The sequence below is a fragment of the Centruroides vittatus genome, unplaced genomic scaffold (genome assembly GCF_030686945.1).
Source record: "Centruroides vittatus isolate TY-2023 unplaced genomic scaffold, ASM3068694v2 scaffold_3038, whole genome shotgun sequence".
NCBI classification, from domain to species: Eukaryota; Metazoa; Arthropoda; class Arachnida; order Scorpiones; family Buthidae; genus Centruroides; species Centruroides vittatus.
Genome location: NW_027122698.1, coordinates 508,109 through 526,601, shown reverse-complemented (window position 1 = coordinate 526,601; position 18,493 = coordinate 508,109). Strand labels below are relative to the sequence as shown.

Genomic DNA, 18,493 nt, shown 5'->3' with positions numbered 1-18,493 from the left:
TGATTGCATTTCAGCATTCTTAATCATTCAACAATTCGATATTGTGGCTCGTTATATTATTTATTAACATTGCTGAATATATTTATAGCGTTAAATGCAGTTTCCATAATTAAACAATTTGAAACAGTACACATTTTTCAGAGGCTATCAGATTTAATTACTTTTGTTTTATTAATTGAAGTTATACATGAATTTCTGTTCATTTTTTCGCGATTTTGGTAGTATAGAAATAAATTTTTATTTAATTGCTATTAGACAATAAATTGAAAATTAAATACACGTTACAGACAGAAATTTGGCTTTTATTTTTCACGTTTAAATATCTATAATGCAGACTTTTCATAATTTAGCCAAGATGCTAATGATAACAGCACATTTCCATTTAAGGATAACAATATCTGCAATTTTTCTCGTTCTCTTTTATCAAATAATCATGATTTTGTAAGACCCAGAGAATTTATCTCGATTTTACTTCTGCAATTTTTCTTTTATTTATATAATTCTAAATTAACAATATGAAACCGGTAATATTACATTGTCTTATTGTTGTCTGCGAGATTTAGAGTTCAATTTTTACAACATTCCTTTTACAGGGCTCAAGATTTGGGCTTACATTACTTGAAAATAATTCGACCAAATACGCATGAGTATTGTTCATTTAATTTGCGTTTGGCAGTGTTGCAAACCAATACCAGCAATTATTTGTTGTGACATCGTCACAAAGCCGGGCTGTAATTTTTAATTACATTTGGAATTAAATAAATTTTTAATTCGCTTTCCATCTCAAATGAGTAGTTGCCTGTCCGTATCCAACTGCATTCGGGAGGAAATTTTTAAATGGAAATAACGTGACTTTCGTTTTGCATCGAAAGTTCATATATAGTTAGTTGGGTATGCTGCTCCTAATGTTTTTATTTATCGGCTTTCTTATATATATATATATATATCTCCGTTCTTGAGATTGAAGAAAGACAGACTCACAGTTACAGACAATAGCGGGAATTTATAAGTCGACAATGTTTTTTTTTTCAAATTGCAGCCCAATTATCCAGCATATAGCGAGTACATTGTACACTTGATCCCGATGCTTTAACCACAAAATTCTCTGAAGCGTTTCTTTTTAAAAACACTGAATATTTATTGTGTTTTTATATTTATAAATATCTAGATTTTGCTATAAAATTATATTCTACATATACGTTAAAATATTCTCATATAATACTTGAATTTACCTGGTTTAATAATTACTCTGTTTTCTTTTATATTTTAGTTCCTAATTCTCCAAGTGATGGCGATGACACAAGTCAAACTATTTCTTCTGATTTAGATCAGAGCAGTGCAGGAAATTTCACCGAACATCCAGATATGGCTGAAATTAACGAACCTGAAATACACTCGAATACAAAGCAAGGAAGAAAATTCGATGAAATTTCTGATATTTCCGATGACGAAGAATTTTTGTCTAACGTAAGCTGATACATATTATATTAATTGAAAGTAATTCTTACATCCATTTAAAGTTTATTACCGAAAAATGAATTAGGGTAATTCATTATTGAAATGGCTGCAAGTTAATATCAGGAAGTACTCAGCAAAACACCAAACATACAAATAACACCTTATCCTTGCCGAGAAAAATATTTATTTCAAAAATAAACGTTTTCAGCCTGATTTACAGGCCATCATCAGGCTGTGAACGAAATTGAAACTAAAGTATTCCATTAATAGAATACAAAATTCAAAATCAAAAATTAAATTACTAACGGAATAACATAAAAAATGAAACAAAACATAAAATAAGTACATAGGATTGCTTACTAATAATTAACATAACACCTCTAATAAAAATTATTAATTTATCTGGTTAGTAAATTTTTTAACCACAGACTTCCATGCAGAGGGAAGATTTTCTGCATCTCTCACATTCAAACATCCTTCCTGTTGTTTACTCCTAAAATATGTATTTTCTAGTCATCAGTATCAAATTCAAAAAAGGCCATTTATCCACTAGCATTTTTATTAAACCATCCCACAGCCCATTGTATATTCTATCCGAATCTAGGTATTCATTTAAGTATAAAATTGAGGCTTTCCGAAGAGGGGTATTTTTGTATTGTGACAGAATCCAAGCCAGATTAAAGAAATAGAATAATGAACGTGATCCAGACCCTGGGTTACCGGAAAAGAACAATTCCCGAAATTTAATAAAAAGTAATAAACATTACAGATTGGACTAGTATCCATCTGTAATGTTTACTACTTTTTATTAAATTGTAATTCTGCCAGCCCATTTCTACAAAGAAAATTCCCGAAATAGTTAATAAATATGAAGCAAACATCAAGAAAAGGTCAATTAAAAGTGTTCCGACTGGAGTCGTAAAGTTTACCTATAATGAAAGTATGAATAACGTTACGAAAGAGGGCCCGATATTTATACAAAATCCTCAGAAATGATAAAGATAGTATAGAGTCAGAGGAACTGCAAAAGTTTATAGAATCACATACGAGAATATACATTTGGATGAATTTTTGTGAAACCGTGTTGTATTATTCTTCGAAGTATCAAACACAAATTCGTGTTAATAACAACCACTTGGCTTTTTTCCACCTTTATTTAGTTGATTCATTAAGATTTTTGAATCTCACCTTTCATCCTTGTGATGATTCAAAAAATCTTAATAGACATAAACTACCTCAAGACACACCTAAAAGAAAAAAGACCGTTGAAAACACTCTCCTTACCAAAATCCATTGCCGCCATCATTCCAACTAGAGATAGGAATTATTTTAATTTAAAAATATTAAGATCAGCAATAAAGTACAAGTACATAAAACTAAGGCGATTGAAACGTAATTTGAGGAAAAGAGAAAATATCGATATCGAGCCTGACCAACATCAAGAGCAAAAACAAATAGAGAATTTAGAACACTACAAATATAAAAAAATTGGGAAATTAATAAAAAAATTTCAATATCCATCTACCACCGAAATAAGAGAGTGGGAAGATTCCATAGTGGAAAATAAAACTAACATAGATATACCCGAAGAAATTCTTGACGTCTTACGAAAAGGTTTAGACTACAGCGGCCCAAATAAATGGGAAACTTTAACAATTATACCAAACTTAGACAAAATATGCAACACCCTCCAAGACACAGAGTCTCAGTTCATGAAAATGAATATTAGCAACAAGATAAAGAAATATATAACAAAAGAAAAAGGAAAGAAAGTAATAAAAGACAAATATTACTACACATATAATAATAAAATTAGTCAAGTAAAAAAATTTTTGTTAGATAATAACTTAGATATACTTAAAGCAGATAAATCCAAGCAACTTATAATAGTATATTCAGACTGGATAAAAAAGAAAAAATATGATCTAGTGGAAAGTGAAAAATTTAGACTACTCCCAATTGACCCGAAAGAAGTTATACAAAAAGAACTAAAAAATAGAATTACTAAATTACAAAAATTAAATAAACTAACCAAACAAGAGAAAGAATTCATCCTAAATGATAATAATGATCGTACACCAAAAATAAATATACATTTAAAAACCCACAAACCGTATCAACTAAATAACGGTTTATACAAAATCCTCAGAAATGATAAAGATAGTATAGAGTCAGAGGAACTGCAAAAGTTTATAGAATCACATACGAGAATATACATTTAGATATTAAATTATATTGGAGTAACCACCACAAATTTGGGGCTTAGACTCAAGGAACATAGTTATAATATCAGAAACGGGTCTAATGCAACAATTTTGTCCCAAATGGCGCAAACACGAGGTCAAATAAAATAATACAGCCATCATCAAACCATTATATTTCCCATCTTGGCGATGACCGTTGAAAAGATTCAGATTTATAAGAGTAAACTACAGGAAGGATGTTTGAATGAGAGAGATGCAGAAAGTCTTCCCTCTGCATGGAAGTTTATGGTTCAAAAATGTACTAACGAGATCAATTAGTAATTTTTATTAGAGGTGTTATGTTAATTATTAGTAAGCAATCCTATGTACTTATTTTATGTTTTGTTTCATTTTTTATGTTATTCCGTTAGTAATTTAATTTTTGATTTTCAATTTTGTATTCTATTAATAGAATGCTTTAGTTTCAATTTTGTTCACAGCCTGATGATGGCCTGTAAATCAGGCTGAAAACGTTTGTTTTTGTGGTAAATATTTTTCTCGGCAAGGATAAGGTGTTATTTGTATGTTTGGCTGCAAGTTATCTGTTTATTATGAAATACATTTTATGCCAATTGATGAAAAACCAATTTTAGCACTTTAATATTGTTTCTAACATAAATCATAGTCGTCTCAAGTTCCCTTGTATTCATTAAACGTACAATACAATGTTTATTACATTAATTAAAAATAAAATTGCTGAATATAAATTCAATATAATTTTTAAGTTAATTAGAAATTTCGAAATATATATTTTTGCGTTATTTTTACAGAATTACGATGAGCAAAAGAATGAAGATCTTGATTATTCTCCGCAACAATTGACGGAAACTGTGGACGACTTGTACATTCACAGACCGTTAAAATGGGCTTTTATAAATTTAGAAAGATTTTCACTCGTAAACGAAATCATTTATGAAGAAGACGAGTGTGAATCCGAAAATACATCATCGGAAGACGATGATTCCATCCACTCAGACAGCAAATTAAGAAACAATGAACATTCCGATGACGACGTCGAGTGGATTAAAGAAATTGAACACAAGAATGTTGAAAGTGATGTGTCATCAATATCTTCCATCAAAGATGACATTGAAGAAGAAAACTTTGTTGGTAATATGAATACAACATCAGTACAAGTCATTCAATCCACTAAAAGTGAAGAATTTGAAAAAGGTAAGATTACAACAATTATTTAATATATACTTCTAGCGAAGTAAAATTAAGAATCAAAAAATTCAATACACAATTAGTATACATTTATCGAAATTATTTCGTATGATCTTAATATTTTTTAATAATTTCAATACATTAAGAATATTGTTGACCGAATACTTCACGAATGGCTGTAAATAATAGTTTTCGCAACACAATTAAAAAAATAATTTTTTTATGCGGTCAATAGGGACCGCATAAAAGAAGTCTCACGTAGAAAATAACTCAAAACCATACGAAATAAAATTTATTGACAACAGATGTCAGCACTTGAATGCATCGTCTGGTCTATCGTCTGGTCTATCGTCTGTTTTACATATTTTTGTCCAGGTGGTGTTTTGTTGACTTAAAAAGTAAATTATTTCATTTTTCGCATATTCATGCAATAATATTACTATAATAAGTGCATTTATGCTACAATAAGTTTATTTAGCTATAATAAGTCAACGTGAGACATGACGAATCGCACGAGACTAGTCGCCAACTATACCGCACAAATTAAAAATTCGCATTAAAAAAATCGCACAAATAAAAATCGCACATAAAAAGAGCGCATAAAAACAGGTTTGACTGTACATTTATCGAAATTATTTCGTATGATCTTAATATTTTTTAATAATTTCAATACATTAAGAATATTGTTGACCGAATTTTGTGTATTAGATGTACTGTACAGTAACTACACATATAACGTAAATGTGAAATAAGCATTTGTAGCGGTGTAACGTGAAATAATACTTCGAATATTGTCTTAAAAGATTTCAATTGTGTCAAAACAATATTATGTTAGTGTCATTTATGCGGTCAGCAACAAAAGATGCAATTCACTGAATTAATCTGTGGTTTTCGGAAATGCCTATTTAATATTTAAAACAATATAATTTTTTTTGAATGAATATTTACTACGAATGAAGGTTGCGTGTAATTCGTATACATAATGGCGTGGTTTCTTCTTTTCCTCCAATCCTAAAGTCCCGAGAGTCATTATGACTCGTGCAAAGCAGAAAATGGCATCGTTGTACAATTAAAAAAGCATAATTAGAAATAAAAATATATTATTGTTATTATAATTAACTTAAAAAATAACGAAGTGTAATTTTTTTGTTTTAGAGTACGATGAACAGAAAGAAAAGCAGGAGTTGCAGGACTTAACTGAATGCGAAAATAGCAAAAATGAGGATGATAGATCTTTATCCAAAGACGAAACCATTGAAGAATATGAAAAAGTGAGAAAATATTTTCTAACTTTCATTAGTTTAGACGAATAAACTCATTTTTTTTTTCTTTTGCTAAATATATACTTTTAATTTTATTTCCGATTTTTCTCTGTCTGAAATTGTTAAAGACACTTAAATGAAAGTATAATTTATGTTTTCAGTTTTAAAATAATATGTATATTTAGATTGTAAAAATTTCAATATTAAATGGAATTCACGAAAGTTACTAACTTCCTTAAATTTGACGTTTTCTGTCTTCCAATACCAAATTATATACTCGTTTACATGATAATTGAAAAATAATTGTAAAATTTTGAACTAATTCAAACAATAAAATAATTGTAAAATTTTATATTTGAAATTCTTTTAATTAATCTTTATACTTTTTGTAGGAAACTACTAACTGCATGGACATTTTTGGCATTTTCTTCGCAACTTTCCAACTGTAGTGTGTCCATGTGTGAAACGAAGAAAGTAGAGTGGTCGATAATTAAGAAGGTATGTAAAGTATTATGTCAATTTTAATTCTTCACGTTTCGTAGATAAAGGTTAATCTATTTAGCATGTTTATGTCATTTACTTCTAAAACAGTTAAACGTTCACACAAAATGCCACTGAATTTGAATTAACACCATGCCATTATATCAGTGTCCCAACGGAGTCAAATGCTGCGACGTCCTGAAACAAACACTGACCGGAAAAATTAATTGTCTTACAAAATAGTGTTAGAGGTTTAGAGTAAAAAAATGAAAAGCAAAATTACACTTAGAGAAATGCTTCAGTCTTCCTGCTTTTCTACACGTATCAGTCATCGTGACACTAATGTTATTTAGATTATGCAAAAAAGGGTGTTAATATTTGTTTCATTACACATTTATTTCCCATATTTTGTATCTGTTTGCCGTAGCAACCACTGGTAACTTGCGGAATTCAATGCAATCGGCCCGCCGATGTTTATCTGTATTTTAAAACGTTTATTAATACCACATATCTCGATGCAACTGCGGCTTTATTCTGAATAATTAAGTGTAATTTACGATCTCGAAGTAATGGAGATTTTGTAGTGAATGCAGTTATACACCACTGTAATATTTTCTTTGATAAGACACTACTGTCGTGTCTGTAAAGTAGCTGTGGCGATGCAGCACTTCTGTTAAGTTTCCCGTCTAGTTTAGTTAATAAAACTTGCCAAAGCAGAAGCTTCCAGTAGCTATTGCTCTTAAATAGGCTATACTGTATTAATTATGGGAAATTTCGTATTAAAATTAAAACTAACATCACGATACGGTTGTTGCTAAGCTGTAAGAGTTTTCTACTGTATAATCTATGCAGCAGATTTCCTCCCTGAGTTATAAGGGTGTCCTTTTAATTAGACTAGTGATAATACATACGTTTGAAAACATTATAACATCGTGGATTGTGCTACATAAAAATTAAATATACAGCATCTATGGCTGCGCTCAAGATTTCAAACCATCGAATTCCATTGATTCCATCAAAATCAAAGGCGTCTGCATACCACCATACGTATATAGAGCTTATAAACGTGACTGTATGTTTATAACTAAGCATGTAAACTAGGTTTTATATTATATTTTGATATAACACAAATAATGATAGAAAAAACGTATATTTTATCATAAACGAACATTGTGAACACTAGGGCAATCCTTCGAAACTAATTTAAGATCCCAGGAGTCCGCAATACTCCAGTTTAAGAAACACAGATCGGTTAGACTATGGGAAACATTGGCCAAGCAGAGGCCGTTTGTTCGAATGCAGAACAATTCTTCGGATGTTATCAAAATGTGTTTATTATTTATAGAGAAAAGGTTATTAAATAAAATTAAAATATCAACAAATTTTTACATTTTAATTTTAAATATAAAAGTTTTTAAGTGAACATTGAAATTATTAATATTCTTTCAGGAGAAACTGCAGAAAGGACTAATTTTCTTCTTTTTTTTCCCCTGAATATTTTAAAAATTTCTGTTTATGAAGTTAATCTGTTAGAAGAAATGTGTTGAATCAGTTACGCTATTAAATAAGAATTTAGTAGAAAGTTGCTTGGTTTATTGAAAAAAAATAATTTGATTGTTATAACCATAAAAGCGTAACGACTGCTTGAATTATTTTTTGATTAATTTCACCACTTTGTTACATTTCTTTTGGAACAAGAGAGTTGACTGTGTGTTGTTTAAATTTAAGAAAATTAATTTAAAACAAAAATGTTTAAATTATCTACTTGTGATAATTTGTGTAAAAGTGTTTTTGTGCTTTAACTTATTTAGGCGTAATTGTTAAAATTATTAAACGTATTAAAGCACAAATCGTTAACATTTATGTTTTATTCTTCTAATCAATAAAATTAATGTGCCTTGATGATGTGTATCGTTAAATTTGTCAGAGGCAATATCTAAATATTTTTACATTTACACCAGAAAATATAAAAAAATAGACACTTACAAATATATAAAAGTGTTAAAGTAGAATAAAGGGGGTAAGAAAGCTTCTTGGTACGAGGAAATTGAGATGTAATAGTTTCGGTTATCCACCGGTATAAAGCATACAATATACATTATAACTGTTTAACATATAGGTGTATTTACAGGTATCTTTATGGGTTTCAATCTACACAGATTTAAATATGTATATATAACACGAAAAGAAGTATGCAATGTTTCTTTTCCTGCAGTATAACTTCTAAATAAATCATTTACTTTTACGTTCTTCGGTGTTATGTTTATATAATAATAGCAAGTGTTGGAATGGAAGACAGAAGGGAGCCGAGTTTCATATTTCCAGAAGGGTCAAACATACAGATTTTGCCCATTATTAACAATTTTAATTTTTATAAAAATCGTTTCTAGCCTCAAAATTAAGTGTTTGTTATATTTTTTATTTTGTAGTAATAAAAATATAAAGTTATTTTATAACAAAACCTCATAACAGATGACGCCACATACAATTTTATTTATTGTCATTAATAATATAAAAGTTATTCTTTAAATAAAATTACATAACAGCCGGGAAATTTATGCAACTCATTGCTGGATTTTTAGATTATTTTTTCTGTCAAATTCTGAAATCTATTTTTAAAACAAGAATCCATCGAAGCAATTACAATTATATTCCCAAATCATCCTTTTGTTTTACTTCGGATTCGAAAGAAACAGCTGAGATATAGAAAATTTGCGCCAAATAATAAATACATCAGTCAAATATTTTTCTCAGAAGTCTTTCTTTGGTAAAGATAACTCTGGCACTTCGAATCGAACGGTAAAAAGTAGGTAAATATTTTGTGGAAATCAGTTGCCGTTACCATTGATGACCACTAACGGTGAAGTCACGGGTAACAGCTAGTATAGATATAAATATATGTTTCGATGTGTTTTTTAGCCAGTTTCTTGTATTAAGTTTTACTAAATTCATTGCGATAAAACTATTCACAAACATAAGTTGTGGAAAATAACGTTTGATTTTTTTGTTGACTACTTCCTTAAGCTGGGAAATTGATATATTTATTCATATTATATTTTACGCGGGCCGCAAAAAAATATTACTGCGGGCCGCGTGTTGCTCATCCCCGCTGTATGCGATCTGTTCATTTTTGTGCTAGTATGCTATCTTCATCCTTTAAGTACAAAATACTGCCTCTTTGTATTCTGAATTTAATATCTTACGGGTGATTTTTTGCAAATTTACGGCAAAATATATATATATATATTGTTGCTTAAGTTTTGCATACCAATGTATTATATAGCCCCTAATAATTACATTTAAAAATAATAATTAAAACTGGCCTTTACCTCGAAACTGAAACTGAAGTAAAATTCAAAATAAAATCATCAAATCAATTAAAACATAGTATTGTGGGACGTGTGGATAACATAGTTGTTTTCCGTTTTCGTTGGTTTGGATATATTTCATGCAGGCAGAGTTGAGTTTCTTTTCATTACTTATTTGTAGTGTTAGTTTTTGGTTCGGTTGGCGGTTACGAAATATTTTGTATTTAATAAATATATAGAATAAATATAGATATATATGTTACAGAAAAAACCCGTTTTAGTTAAAACGCGTTTTAACTAGTTGAAACTAGTTTTTACTGGATGTCATTGTTATAACTAGAATTTAATGCTCGTCAAAAATGAATGTGAGTTAAACCTAGTTTTAACTAGACAAAACGGGTTAGTAAAACTATTTCGACGAAGGTCATTCAGCTAACACGTTCCTATAGTGTATGATGAATTTCGTATCGCTTTAACCCTTTTCCCCGACATCTTGTTTATGTTTATTTTGCGATTCCTCCTAAGGCAATATAAGTCAGTCAGGCGATATTATTTTAAAAATTCACCAAAAATCAAATTATTATTATATCTATATGAAAAAAATTACTTACATTTATTAATATCTTTACTTTTAAACACGGTATTTTTCAATGCATTTTATTAGAAAAATTTATACGAAAAAAATATATATATATCAGAACTGACACATAAACTTGATAATTTGTATCGTTTTGTGAAAATTAACATTGTCTAGTTACATAGTTGTTTGCTGGCACTGAGCCAGAAAGACGTAGAATATTGTTTTGTACAATTCGATATAACACTTATGCATGTATGTTTATTCGTTGTGAAATTATCGCACATTATATCAAACATTTGTTTGAAATCAAAATTTTATACTGCTATCAACTAATATAATGAATTATTACACTTTATTCACTTCATACCGAACGAGATTATATCTGTTGTTAATAAATTTTACAAAAATCGATATTTACCAAAGAAACGATTAATCGGTACCCTCGAAGTTTTGCTTAAAAAGCCAGGGTACCGATCGATCGTTGCCTTCAGGGACAAAGGGTTAATTAATGTTAATAACACAGATGTGTGACCAATATTTTCAATAAATATCGTATTAAATACTACAAATGTTTTAATCCCAATCGTCACTTTATTTATTTCTCCCAAACATATTTATGTAGCTAAAATTAGTTTTAACTAAAATCAAAACATCTACAGCAGTAAATTCTAGTTTAACGAGACAAAACGGGTTTTAACAATGGCATCCAGTAAAAACTAGTTTTAACTAAAAACGGGTTTTTACTGTAAAATATATATAGATAAAAATAATATTGTCTTCATCGGTATTTTCAGGCATTTTTATTCCGCTTAACACATTTTACATTGTTTCTTATGGAAAAATTTTGCTTAGATTTAAAGAAATTAGTTTCCGAACAACTTTTAGGAACGAGTTAACTTCGAAACTAGAGGTTTGACTGTGTATATGTATAATACAGGAATTCTTGATCTACAGTTAATCAATCGATGCTTCCGCGTAAATCAAACATAGTTCCTCATTATTCGACCGAAGAATTAGCACTTGCTAGAATAAATTTTCGATTAATAACAATAATTTCTATTCTTATATTATCATCAGTAAAAAAACATTTTCTTTAATAAAAATGAGCATCTAATCAAAAAATAAAATAAATCTCTAAGGCTCCATTGAGGATTCAAAAAACCCAACAACAAAGGGGAGAAATTACGATTCTCAAGTTTCCAAGTGTACGCGCGCCTCTGCCTTTCACTAATCTTTTACTAATCTTCACTTCTCTCTGCAGATTTTAGCCGTTGTACGGAAATTCCCAAAAACTAAACTTCAAGCTACTGCTTTGAAAAACCTGCGATCAAATCCGAGTGAGTATCCCCAGGAATTTATCCCCAGTAGGCCGTGTTGAATAAGTCGGGTCTCGTCCCCTTCTACTTGGCCGTAAGTCTGACCAAATCCGCAAAGGAATTATATAAAATACGTTTGTCAGTGAAAAGAGGGCGGGAAAAGTTAAAATGAAAACTTCAATTTACGATCAAAATTCCGTTTTCTCTTTACACGTCGTCATAATAAAACTGGCAACTTTTATTCTTATTAATTGTTATTAAAGTATTATTTAGTTCCAGCTGTTCACATTATGGATTCAGAGACAATCGAACTTCTACCATCAGACGGGGGTAAAATACTTATTTCTTCGTCCACTTTTAACAAAATTCGCAACGAGCAGCTGGAATCTATAATGGAACGTGGAAAAAATTCTAGGATTCTGAAATTGCCATACCCGACAGAAGTTGTCGCTCGGGTCGTTAAGTGAGATAATCTTAATATGCTGTGTCTTAAAATACAAAAGTAAAAATATTTGCGTTCTCATAAATATATTTTGTACTCATCTTACAGCTATTTGCATACAAATGACCCTCAGTTAAAATCTTTGAACAACGCTTTCCAGCTGTATGACTTGAGCAGAAAATATTCAATTAGAATTTTAAGCAGGAAATGCGAAGAGTTCATTATCGATCTGTTAAGTAAGAAAAATGTGTGCGCAATTTACGATTTTGCGTGCAAAATGAATCTCTCTCAGATAGAATATAGTTGCTGGAAAATTTTCGATACGTATTGGCCAGAGATATTCGAAGGAGAAGACTTCAAATCCTGTGAAACTACGACAATAGACAGGTTAGTGTCTCGTCCGTTATACACAAGTATGGACGAAGTGGATATATTTTTCGCCGTCTACAAGTGGATCGAAGAGAAGACCAAACGAGAGATGGGAACGTCATTCGTTCAAATGGATGAAAACGCCAAGAAGCAAAAATATCGAGAAGAATTGCAACCGTTTCTTAAAAAAATCAGATTCTTAGCCATGAGCAAATGGGAATTAATTAATAAAGTATTCAAACTCAATTTGTTTAGTGAAGAAGAAGAAAAATCCATTCTCGTCTGCAAGGAAACCAAAAATGTTTCAGATTACCCGAGTTATTTCAGTAAAAATTCAAACGGCAGATGCAGGAGCGAATATTCATATTACGCATCTTTATTTGAGTTTAAACATATTAAAGAATTCCCTCGCGTAACAGCAGAAACTAAAAAACCATTTACATTTTTCAGCACAGAGATATTTGTGAGGGAAGATTGTTTCGTCACTAATCTCGATCTTCCCATAACTCTTAACATAAAATACATACCATTGCATATCTATGGCTACATAAATTCGGTAGAAAACGGTGTTATTCATTTGGAATCTTTCTGCAATTCCCTAGGAAAAGTCGAGTTGGTTGAACCAATATTCGTTGGGAAAAATTCGATTTGCCGTCTGTGCGCAGTTTTTGCTCGGGATCACTGGCTCCTTCACAACATAAATTTGCCTTTACGATCAGCAGACACTTTTGCTACTCCTGAACAATCGGAGGGGGTGTTATTCGAAGAGAAGTTGATTAAAGACGGGATCATTGAAGAAGAAAGTGATAATTTTTACTTCCTCGTCTACTTGTACTTTTAGAAAGAGTTCATATATTGTTTTACTTATATAAATTCTAAATACAAAATCTGAAAATTAATTTAGAGACTTGACATTATTATACAGCATCAAATTTTATTTCGATCAATTGTTGAAAAATTTTCCGTTAATTAACAATTTAATTCACAATTTATAAACAATAATTTTGAAAATAAAATTTATGTATTTAAACATATTCAAATTTTTTATTTAATTTAACACATTTCGCTCCAGTAGGCCTTAAGAGGCCTATTTGTTTACACACATTTAGCCGAAAATTGCGATTATCTGGGCCGACATATTTATCATTAATAACTACTGCTGGTGTAAAGTTGAAGGACGTGATGTGTGTTGAATCTAAATTTTAGATCTTTAAAGATAATTTAAATTCCTACTTTTCAAATAAGAGAGTAAGTTAATGTCGCATCCATGGACCAGAGAACCAGATTGGTGCGTATTATTAAAAAAAAAATTCAGATTACCAAACGTTTCTCTGCAACGTGTGTCGCTTTACTTCCTGAAATGGCCACTTAGTGTTGACCGTGACATAATTATATCGAAACAACAAACGCATTTGTGTGTCGAACATGTTTGAACTAATACGTGAGTCGTTCTCAACCTTACATTTAAATCACAATGTGATTTAAATAAACAATATTATTTCTGATCTGTAAGACCCAATTACGGTATCCAAAAATCCAGTATAAGTCCTGTCTATATATATAACCGAGACGAGTTGATAATAATAATCAGCGCAGATCCCAAACGGTTAGGAGTTGAAAGTTGAAGTTTAGTACTCAGTTAGGGTACGTCACGAGAACGCACACTAAGAAGGGATTTTTCGAAATTCCTCCCCACGAGGGAGAGGGACAGGATTAAGACTTAAAACTTCCATCAACAATGGAATTGTTAAGTAACAATGGAAGTGTCAAAATGGAAGTGTTAAGAGAAAGCCACGTGCAAGACGCAGATGCAGTTTTTTCATTTTTGCGGGAAATCGAACATATTTTTAGACCCATCTAAAAATTCTCTAATTAGTCTGGAAACAGGGGGACCCAAAGGGTCCCCGTTTCCAGACTAATTAGAGAATTTTTAAATGAGTCCAGACTAATCACAGAATCTTTTGCATTCTGTGAAAACGGGTAAGGTTAACTATAACGTAATAATCTTAATTTTCGCTATCGTTACTTTTGCCCGAGCAACGCCGGGCCTACATGCTACTTAACTGATAAAATACTAATAGACGAGATAAGTTTAAGTAAGAGTTTGTTTAATACTTTTCATTATAGATGTTTCTTTGATTAAGTATATAAAGATAAACTTTCTACACTATTATTCTATCTGATAGATGAATGGAATAATTTGATTGAAAGTTTTAAGTATATAAGATATTAGTGTTAACTGTTAGAGAAATAAAAAAATTTAGCTGTATCCAATTCCTTTCCAAAATGATTTATAATGGAAACATTTCTTAAACAAAATTAAATATTATGTTAAGAGAAATAACACACTTATTGTTACAATTATTGTTACAGGTAAAATAATAAGTGTAATAATAATTCGTAATTTCTTTTTAAAATAACTAATTATGAGTAAATAAATATAATTTATCAAAATAACTTAATATTCTAGCCACATAATTAGTTATGTTTATTGTTTAAATAAAAAAGATACACAAACTCGAGAATCGTATAAGTGTTATAAAAATAATTTAACATATTATGTATAATTCACATTATATGTTAGTTAGCTTTCTCTTAATCAAGTTGGCTATTTACTTCTAAACATTGAAATATAACAGTGAATTCTTTCTTTATTCCGTGTTAGAATACTTAACGGAAACTTTCTCTCAATATCGCCCATAAAAATATAAATATAATAAATTAATTCTGAAAGTTTTGTACAATAATCAAAAAAATCGCATTTAGGAACCAGCGATATGTCGTAACAGTCCAGTAAACAAAGTCGTACACAACCATCATACCAAATAAGTTACGCTCTATGTAAAAAATTATTCTTTATGGAAGAACATAAAATAAAAAATTATACTATCATACTGTGAAATAAATAACATAACGTATTTAATCTATTATTAAAATAATAGAAGACGATTTCAAAGATAAAATACGAAAAAATCTTTATTGAAATAGACATGATGAGTAAAGATATGGCTGTTTGTGCAACTTAGCCTTAGGTAGGAGGAGGAGGGGAGTGGGGAGAGGGTGGGTGAGGAAGATAGAGTGAGAGTGATGGAGAAGGGGAGAAGGAGGGGAAAGGGAAGGTTGGGTTGGTGAGAGAAAGGACAGAAGAGAAGGTAGGTATGAGTTCACATTGCGTCCTGCATCGCATTTATTAGATACAAAAATATTATAATAATATACAGAGTGCCATTCTGGCAAATATTGGAGTTACAGAAAATATATTACAATATGTACTGTACTGTACAAGGACTGATAGCATTGTTGTAGCGGTGATGATGAGAAGCTAGATGGGCTGGTACTGCCTGTGCAACGAAATAGGGGGGCAAGGTAAGAGGTCCCCACTAGGCCGGAGAGTTTGTGACTTGATACACGCAGCAATTTTCCACAAAGGTTCTTAGGTGGTTAAAGGCTCCCTTGTTGCTGCACAAGAAGTCTAATTTGGGAGGCCAATTTTGTCCATTATTGAGCAGTAATCTATGAGGCTTTGGCGATCTACATCATGATCAGGACAGTCCAGGAGGACGTGCATTGCATCACCAATAGAGGTGTTATCACATTCACAGATGTTGTTGTCGCTTTTGCCAAAGCGTGTGAGATAAGCCGGAAAATTCCCATGTCCGGTGAGGCATTGGGTCAGATGATAAGATGGGGTAAAGTGATGCATGTGTTGGCGATTCCAAATAGACGGGATAAATTGAAAGGTGAGTCTTCCTGTTGAAGAGGAAGACCACTCCTTTTGCCAATCTTCGTAACTTAAGTGAAGGAGTTATTTTTTGCTTAAAGTGAAGGAGTTGTTTATTGACATGAGTCGATGGGACCGCTCCAAACGAAGGGGTGACATCAAGGTTGGTTATTTTTCGGGCGAGAGCGTCTGCTCTGTCGTTCTCAGGGATACCACTATGCCCAGGGATCCAGGAGAAATTGGCCTTCCTTTGTTTTTGAAGATTTGCCGCCAGGTGAAAAACTTTAGTGCCGGTAGAAGACCGTTTAGCTGTGCCTACTATGACGCTCAGGACGTATCTGCTGTCAGTAAGAAAGTTTATGGTGCCAGAGTATTTGCGGGGATTTTTTGTTATTTCTAACAGTGCATTGTGCATCGCCCACAGCTCAGCCTGATTGTTTGAGCAGTGGGCTTCAAGCTTACGATATTCTTCCTTGATATAATTGTCTGAGGTATCCTGGATTACATAGGCCGCTCCTATGCCGTGGTCATTCTTTGCACCATCTGTGAAGATTCTCCAGTTTGGGTGCTATTGAAATAGACAAATCCACGATTCACTGTTAAAAATATACACAACAAATTATGCACTCGTAATCTATTAAATAAGACTATCAGAAAACAGAACGTCGCGTTCTATCTATAGTTTTACACGTCTTTGTATTGTGTAGTTTATATTCGGTTTTTTTTACTGAATGTAAAAATTTAGTATTTTATTTTCAAGTTGTCTTATATTAGTCTTTGACAAGAATTGAACCACGTTTTTAAAAGACTGGAATTGTATATAACTGAAAATCTTACAATTACTATTTCGCTCTGTGTTTAATTTGTTTTGTTTGTTAACAGTAAATGTATGATTATTATCGAGAATGCTACAACTAATATTTAACATCAAATCAGAAGTTAAGACTATTTACAAAAATATTCATTTTCGAGTCTATCCATTAATCCTTTAACACGACCATAGAAGTAACCGTTATATTAGATTGAAGAAAACCTTCATTAAAAAAAAAAATAATAATAATAGGTAAAAATTCACAAAGTTAAAAATGATCAAACGTCAGCCTTTTATTCGAGGATCTGAATAGAACTATATAATTTATAACAAAATAAATTTGTTAACGTTGTAGCAATTTTTATTCATTCATACCTTGCAAGATTATAGAATGGTAGCCGTGGCGGTTTACATACGCAGCTGCATGTATTTGTGAAGCTGGAATTTCGATATGAGTGTCATCAATAGCTCCTACACCTGGAAAAGCACGCTTATTGTGCAAACTTTGAATAGTTTGTAGCACTTGCTCTGTCGAAAGCCATTTGATAAACTGTAGTGCAAGTTCTGAGACAGCAATGCATGTTGTTTGCACAGTACGAAATAACGTTGATTTGGATTCACCGAACCTGTCACTAACAGACCTACAATATTTTAAATATCTTCCTACTACATTAAAATTAATACAAACAGATTAGTACTTAACTCCAGTTACGTCTGTCAAGAAATGACTGATTCTGTCAATATTGTATAAGATTTCACTATACTTTAAAACTATAGTCTGTCCAATTTTTTATATATATCATTTATTTATAATGAGAAAACAGAAAATTGCACATAAACTCAATGTAAGCAGCCAAAACATTCTAAATTTATTCAAACAGATTCCAGATTCCTAAAATGCAATTAGTAATCTTAAAAAATATAAACATCAAAAATTTTACCTCGAAAATAAACCATGAGATAAAAATAAGACAACTCTTGAAGATGGATTAGATGAATACTTAAAACGATAAATTGCAGATTCATTCGTTTTTTGCGTTAATATCGATCGACGTAAACTGCAGGATTACTGGTTGGAATTATTTCGTAATACGTGTGGTTAATATTTACCAACATACCACACGGCTGCCCAAAAACCATAAGGTCATCGGCACCTTATGCTGTCAAAGACGGTCTCCCTGCCGTATTAATAGAATTATTAGTTATTTTTGGCATTTGTAAATTACTGAGCGCTTCAAATGAGCCTGAAATGAGTTTTGAAGTCAATAAAAATGAAAAAACAAAATAAAAAAAATTAATAACGTAGTCATCCAGTGGCGTTTATTTCTAAATGGTC

The 18,493-nt window shown here is 31.1% G+C and overlaps 2 protein-coding genes across 2 annotated transcripts in view; one reads left to right on the top strand and one right to left on the bottom strand.

Annotated features, from left to right (window-relative positions):
- LOC136988014 (uncharacterized) overlaps positions 1-18,493 on the bottom strand; it is a 234,304-nt gene that overhangs the window by 128,817 nt on the left and 86,994 nt on the right. The gene's annotated exons all lie outside the window — the stretch shown is intronic.
- Positions 11,996-13,516, top strand: LOC136988016 (uncharacterized). Its single transcript, XM_067285788.1, has 2 exons — positions 11,996-12,277; positions 12,365-13,516. The coding sequence occupies exons 1-2, from the start codon at positions 12,105-12,107 to the stop codon at positions 13,464-13,466; spliced, it is 1,275 nt and encodes a 424-aa protein (XP_067141889.1). The 5' UTR covers positions 11,996-12,104; the 3' UTR covers positions 13,467-13,516.

Excerpts from the sequence above, each read along its gene's own strand:
- LOC136988016 (XM_067285788.1), top strand. The coding sequence starts at position 12,105 with ATGGATTCAGAGACAATCGAACTTCTACCATCAGACGGGGGTAAAATA. Across the intron at positions 12,278-12,364 it reads GTTGTCGCTCGGGTCGTTAA|CTATTTGCATACAAATGACC; the intron begins GTGAGATAATCT and ends CTCATCTTACAG.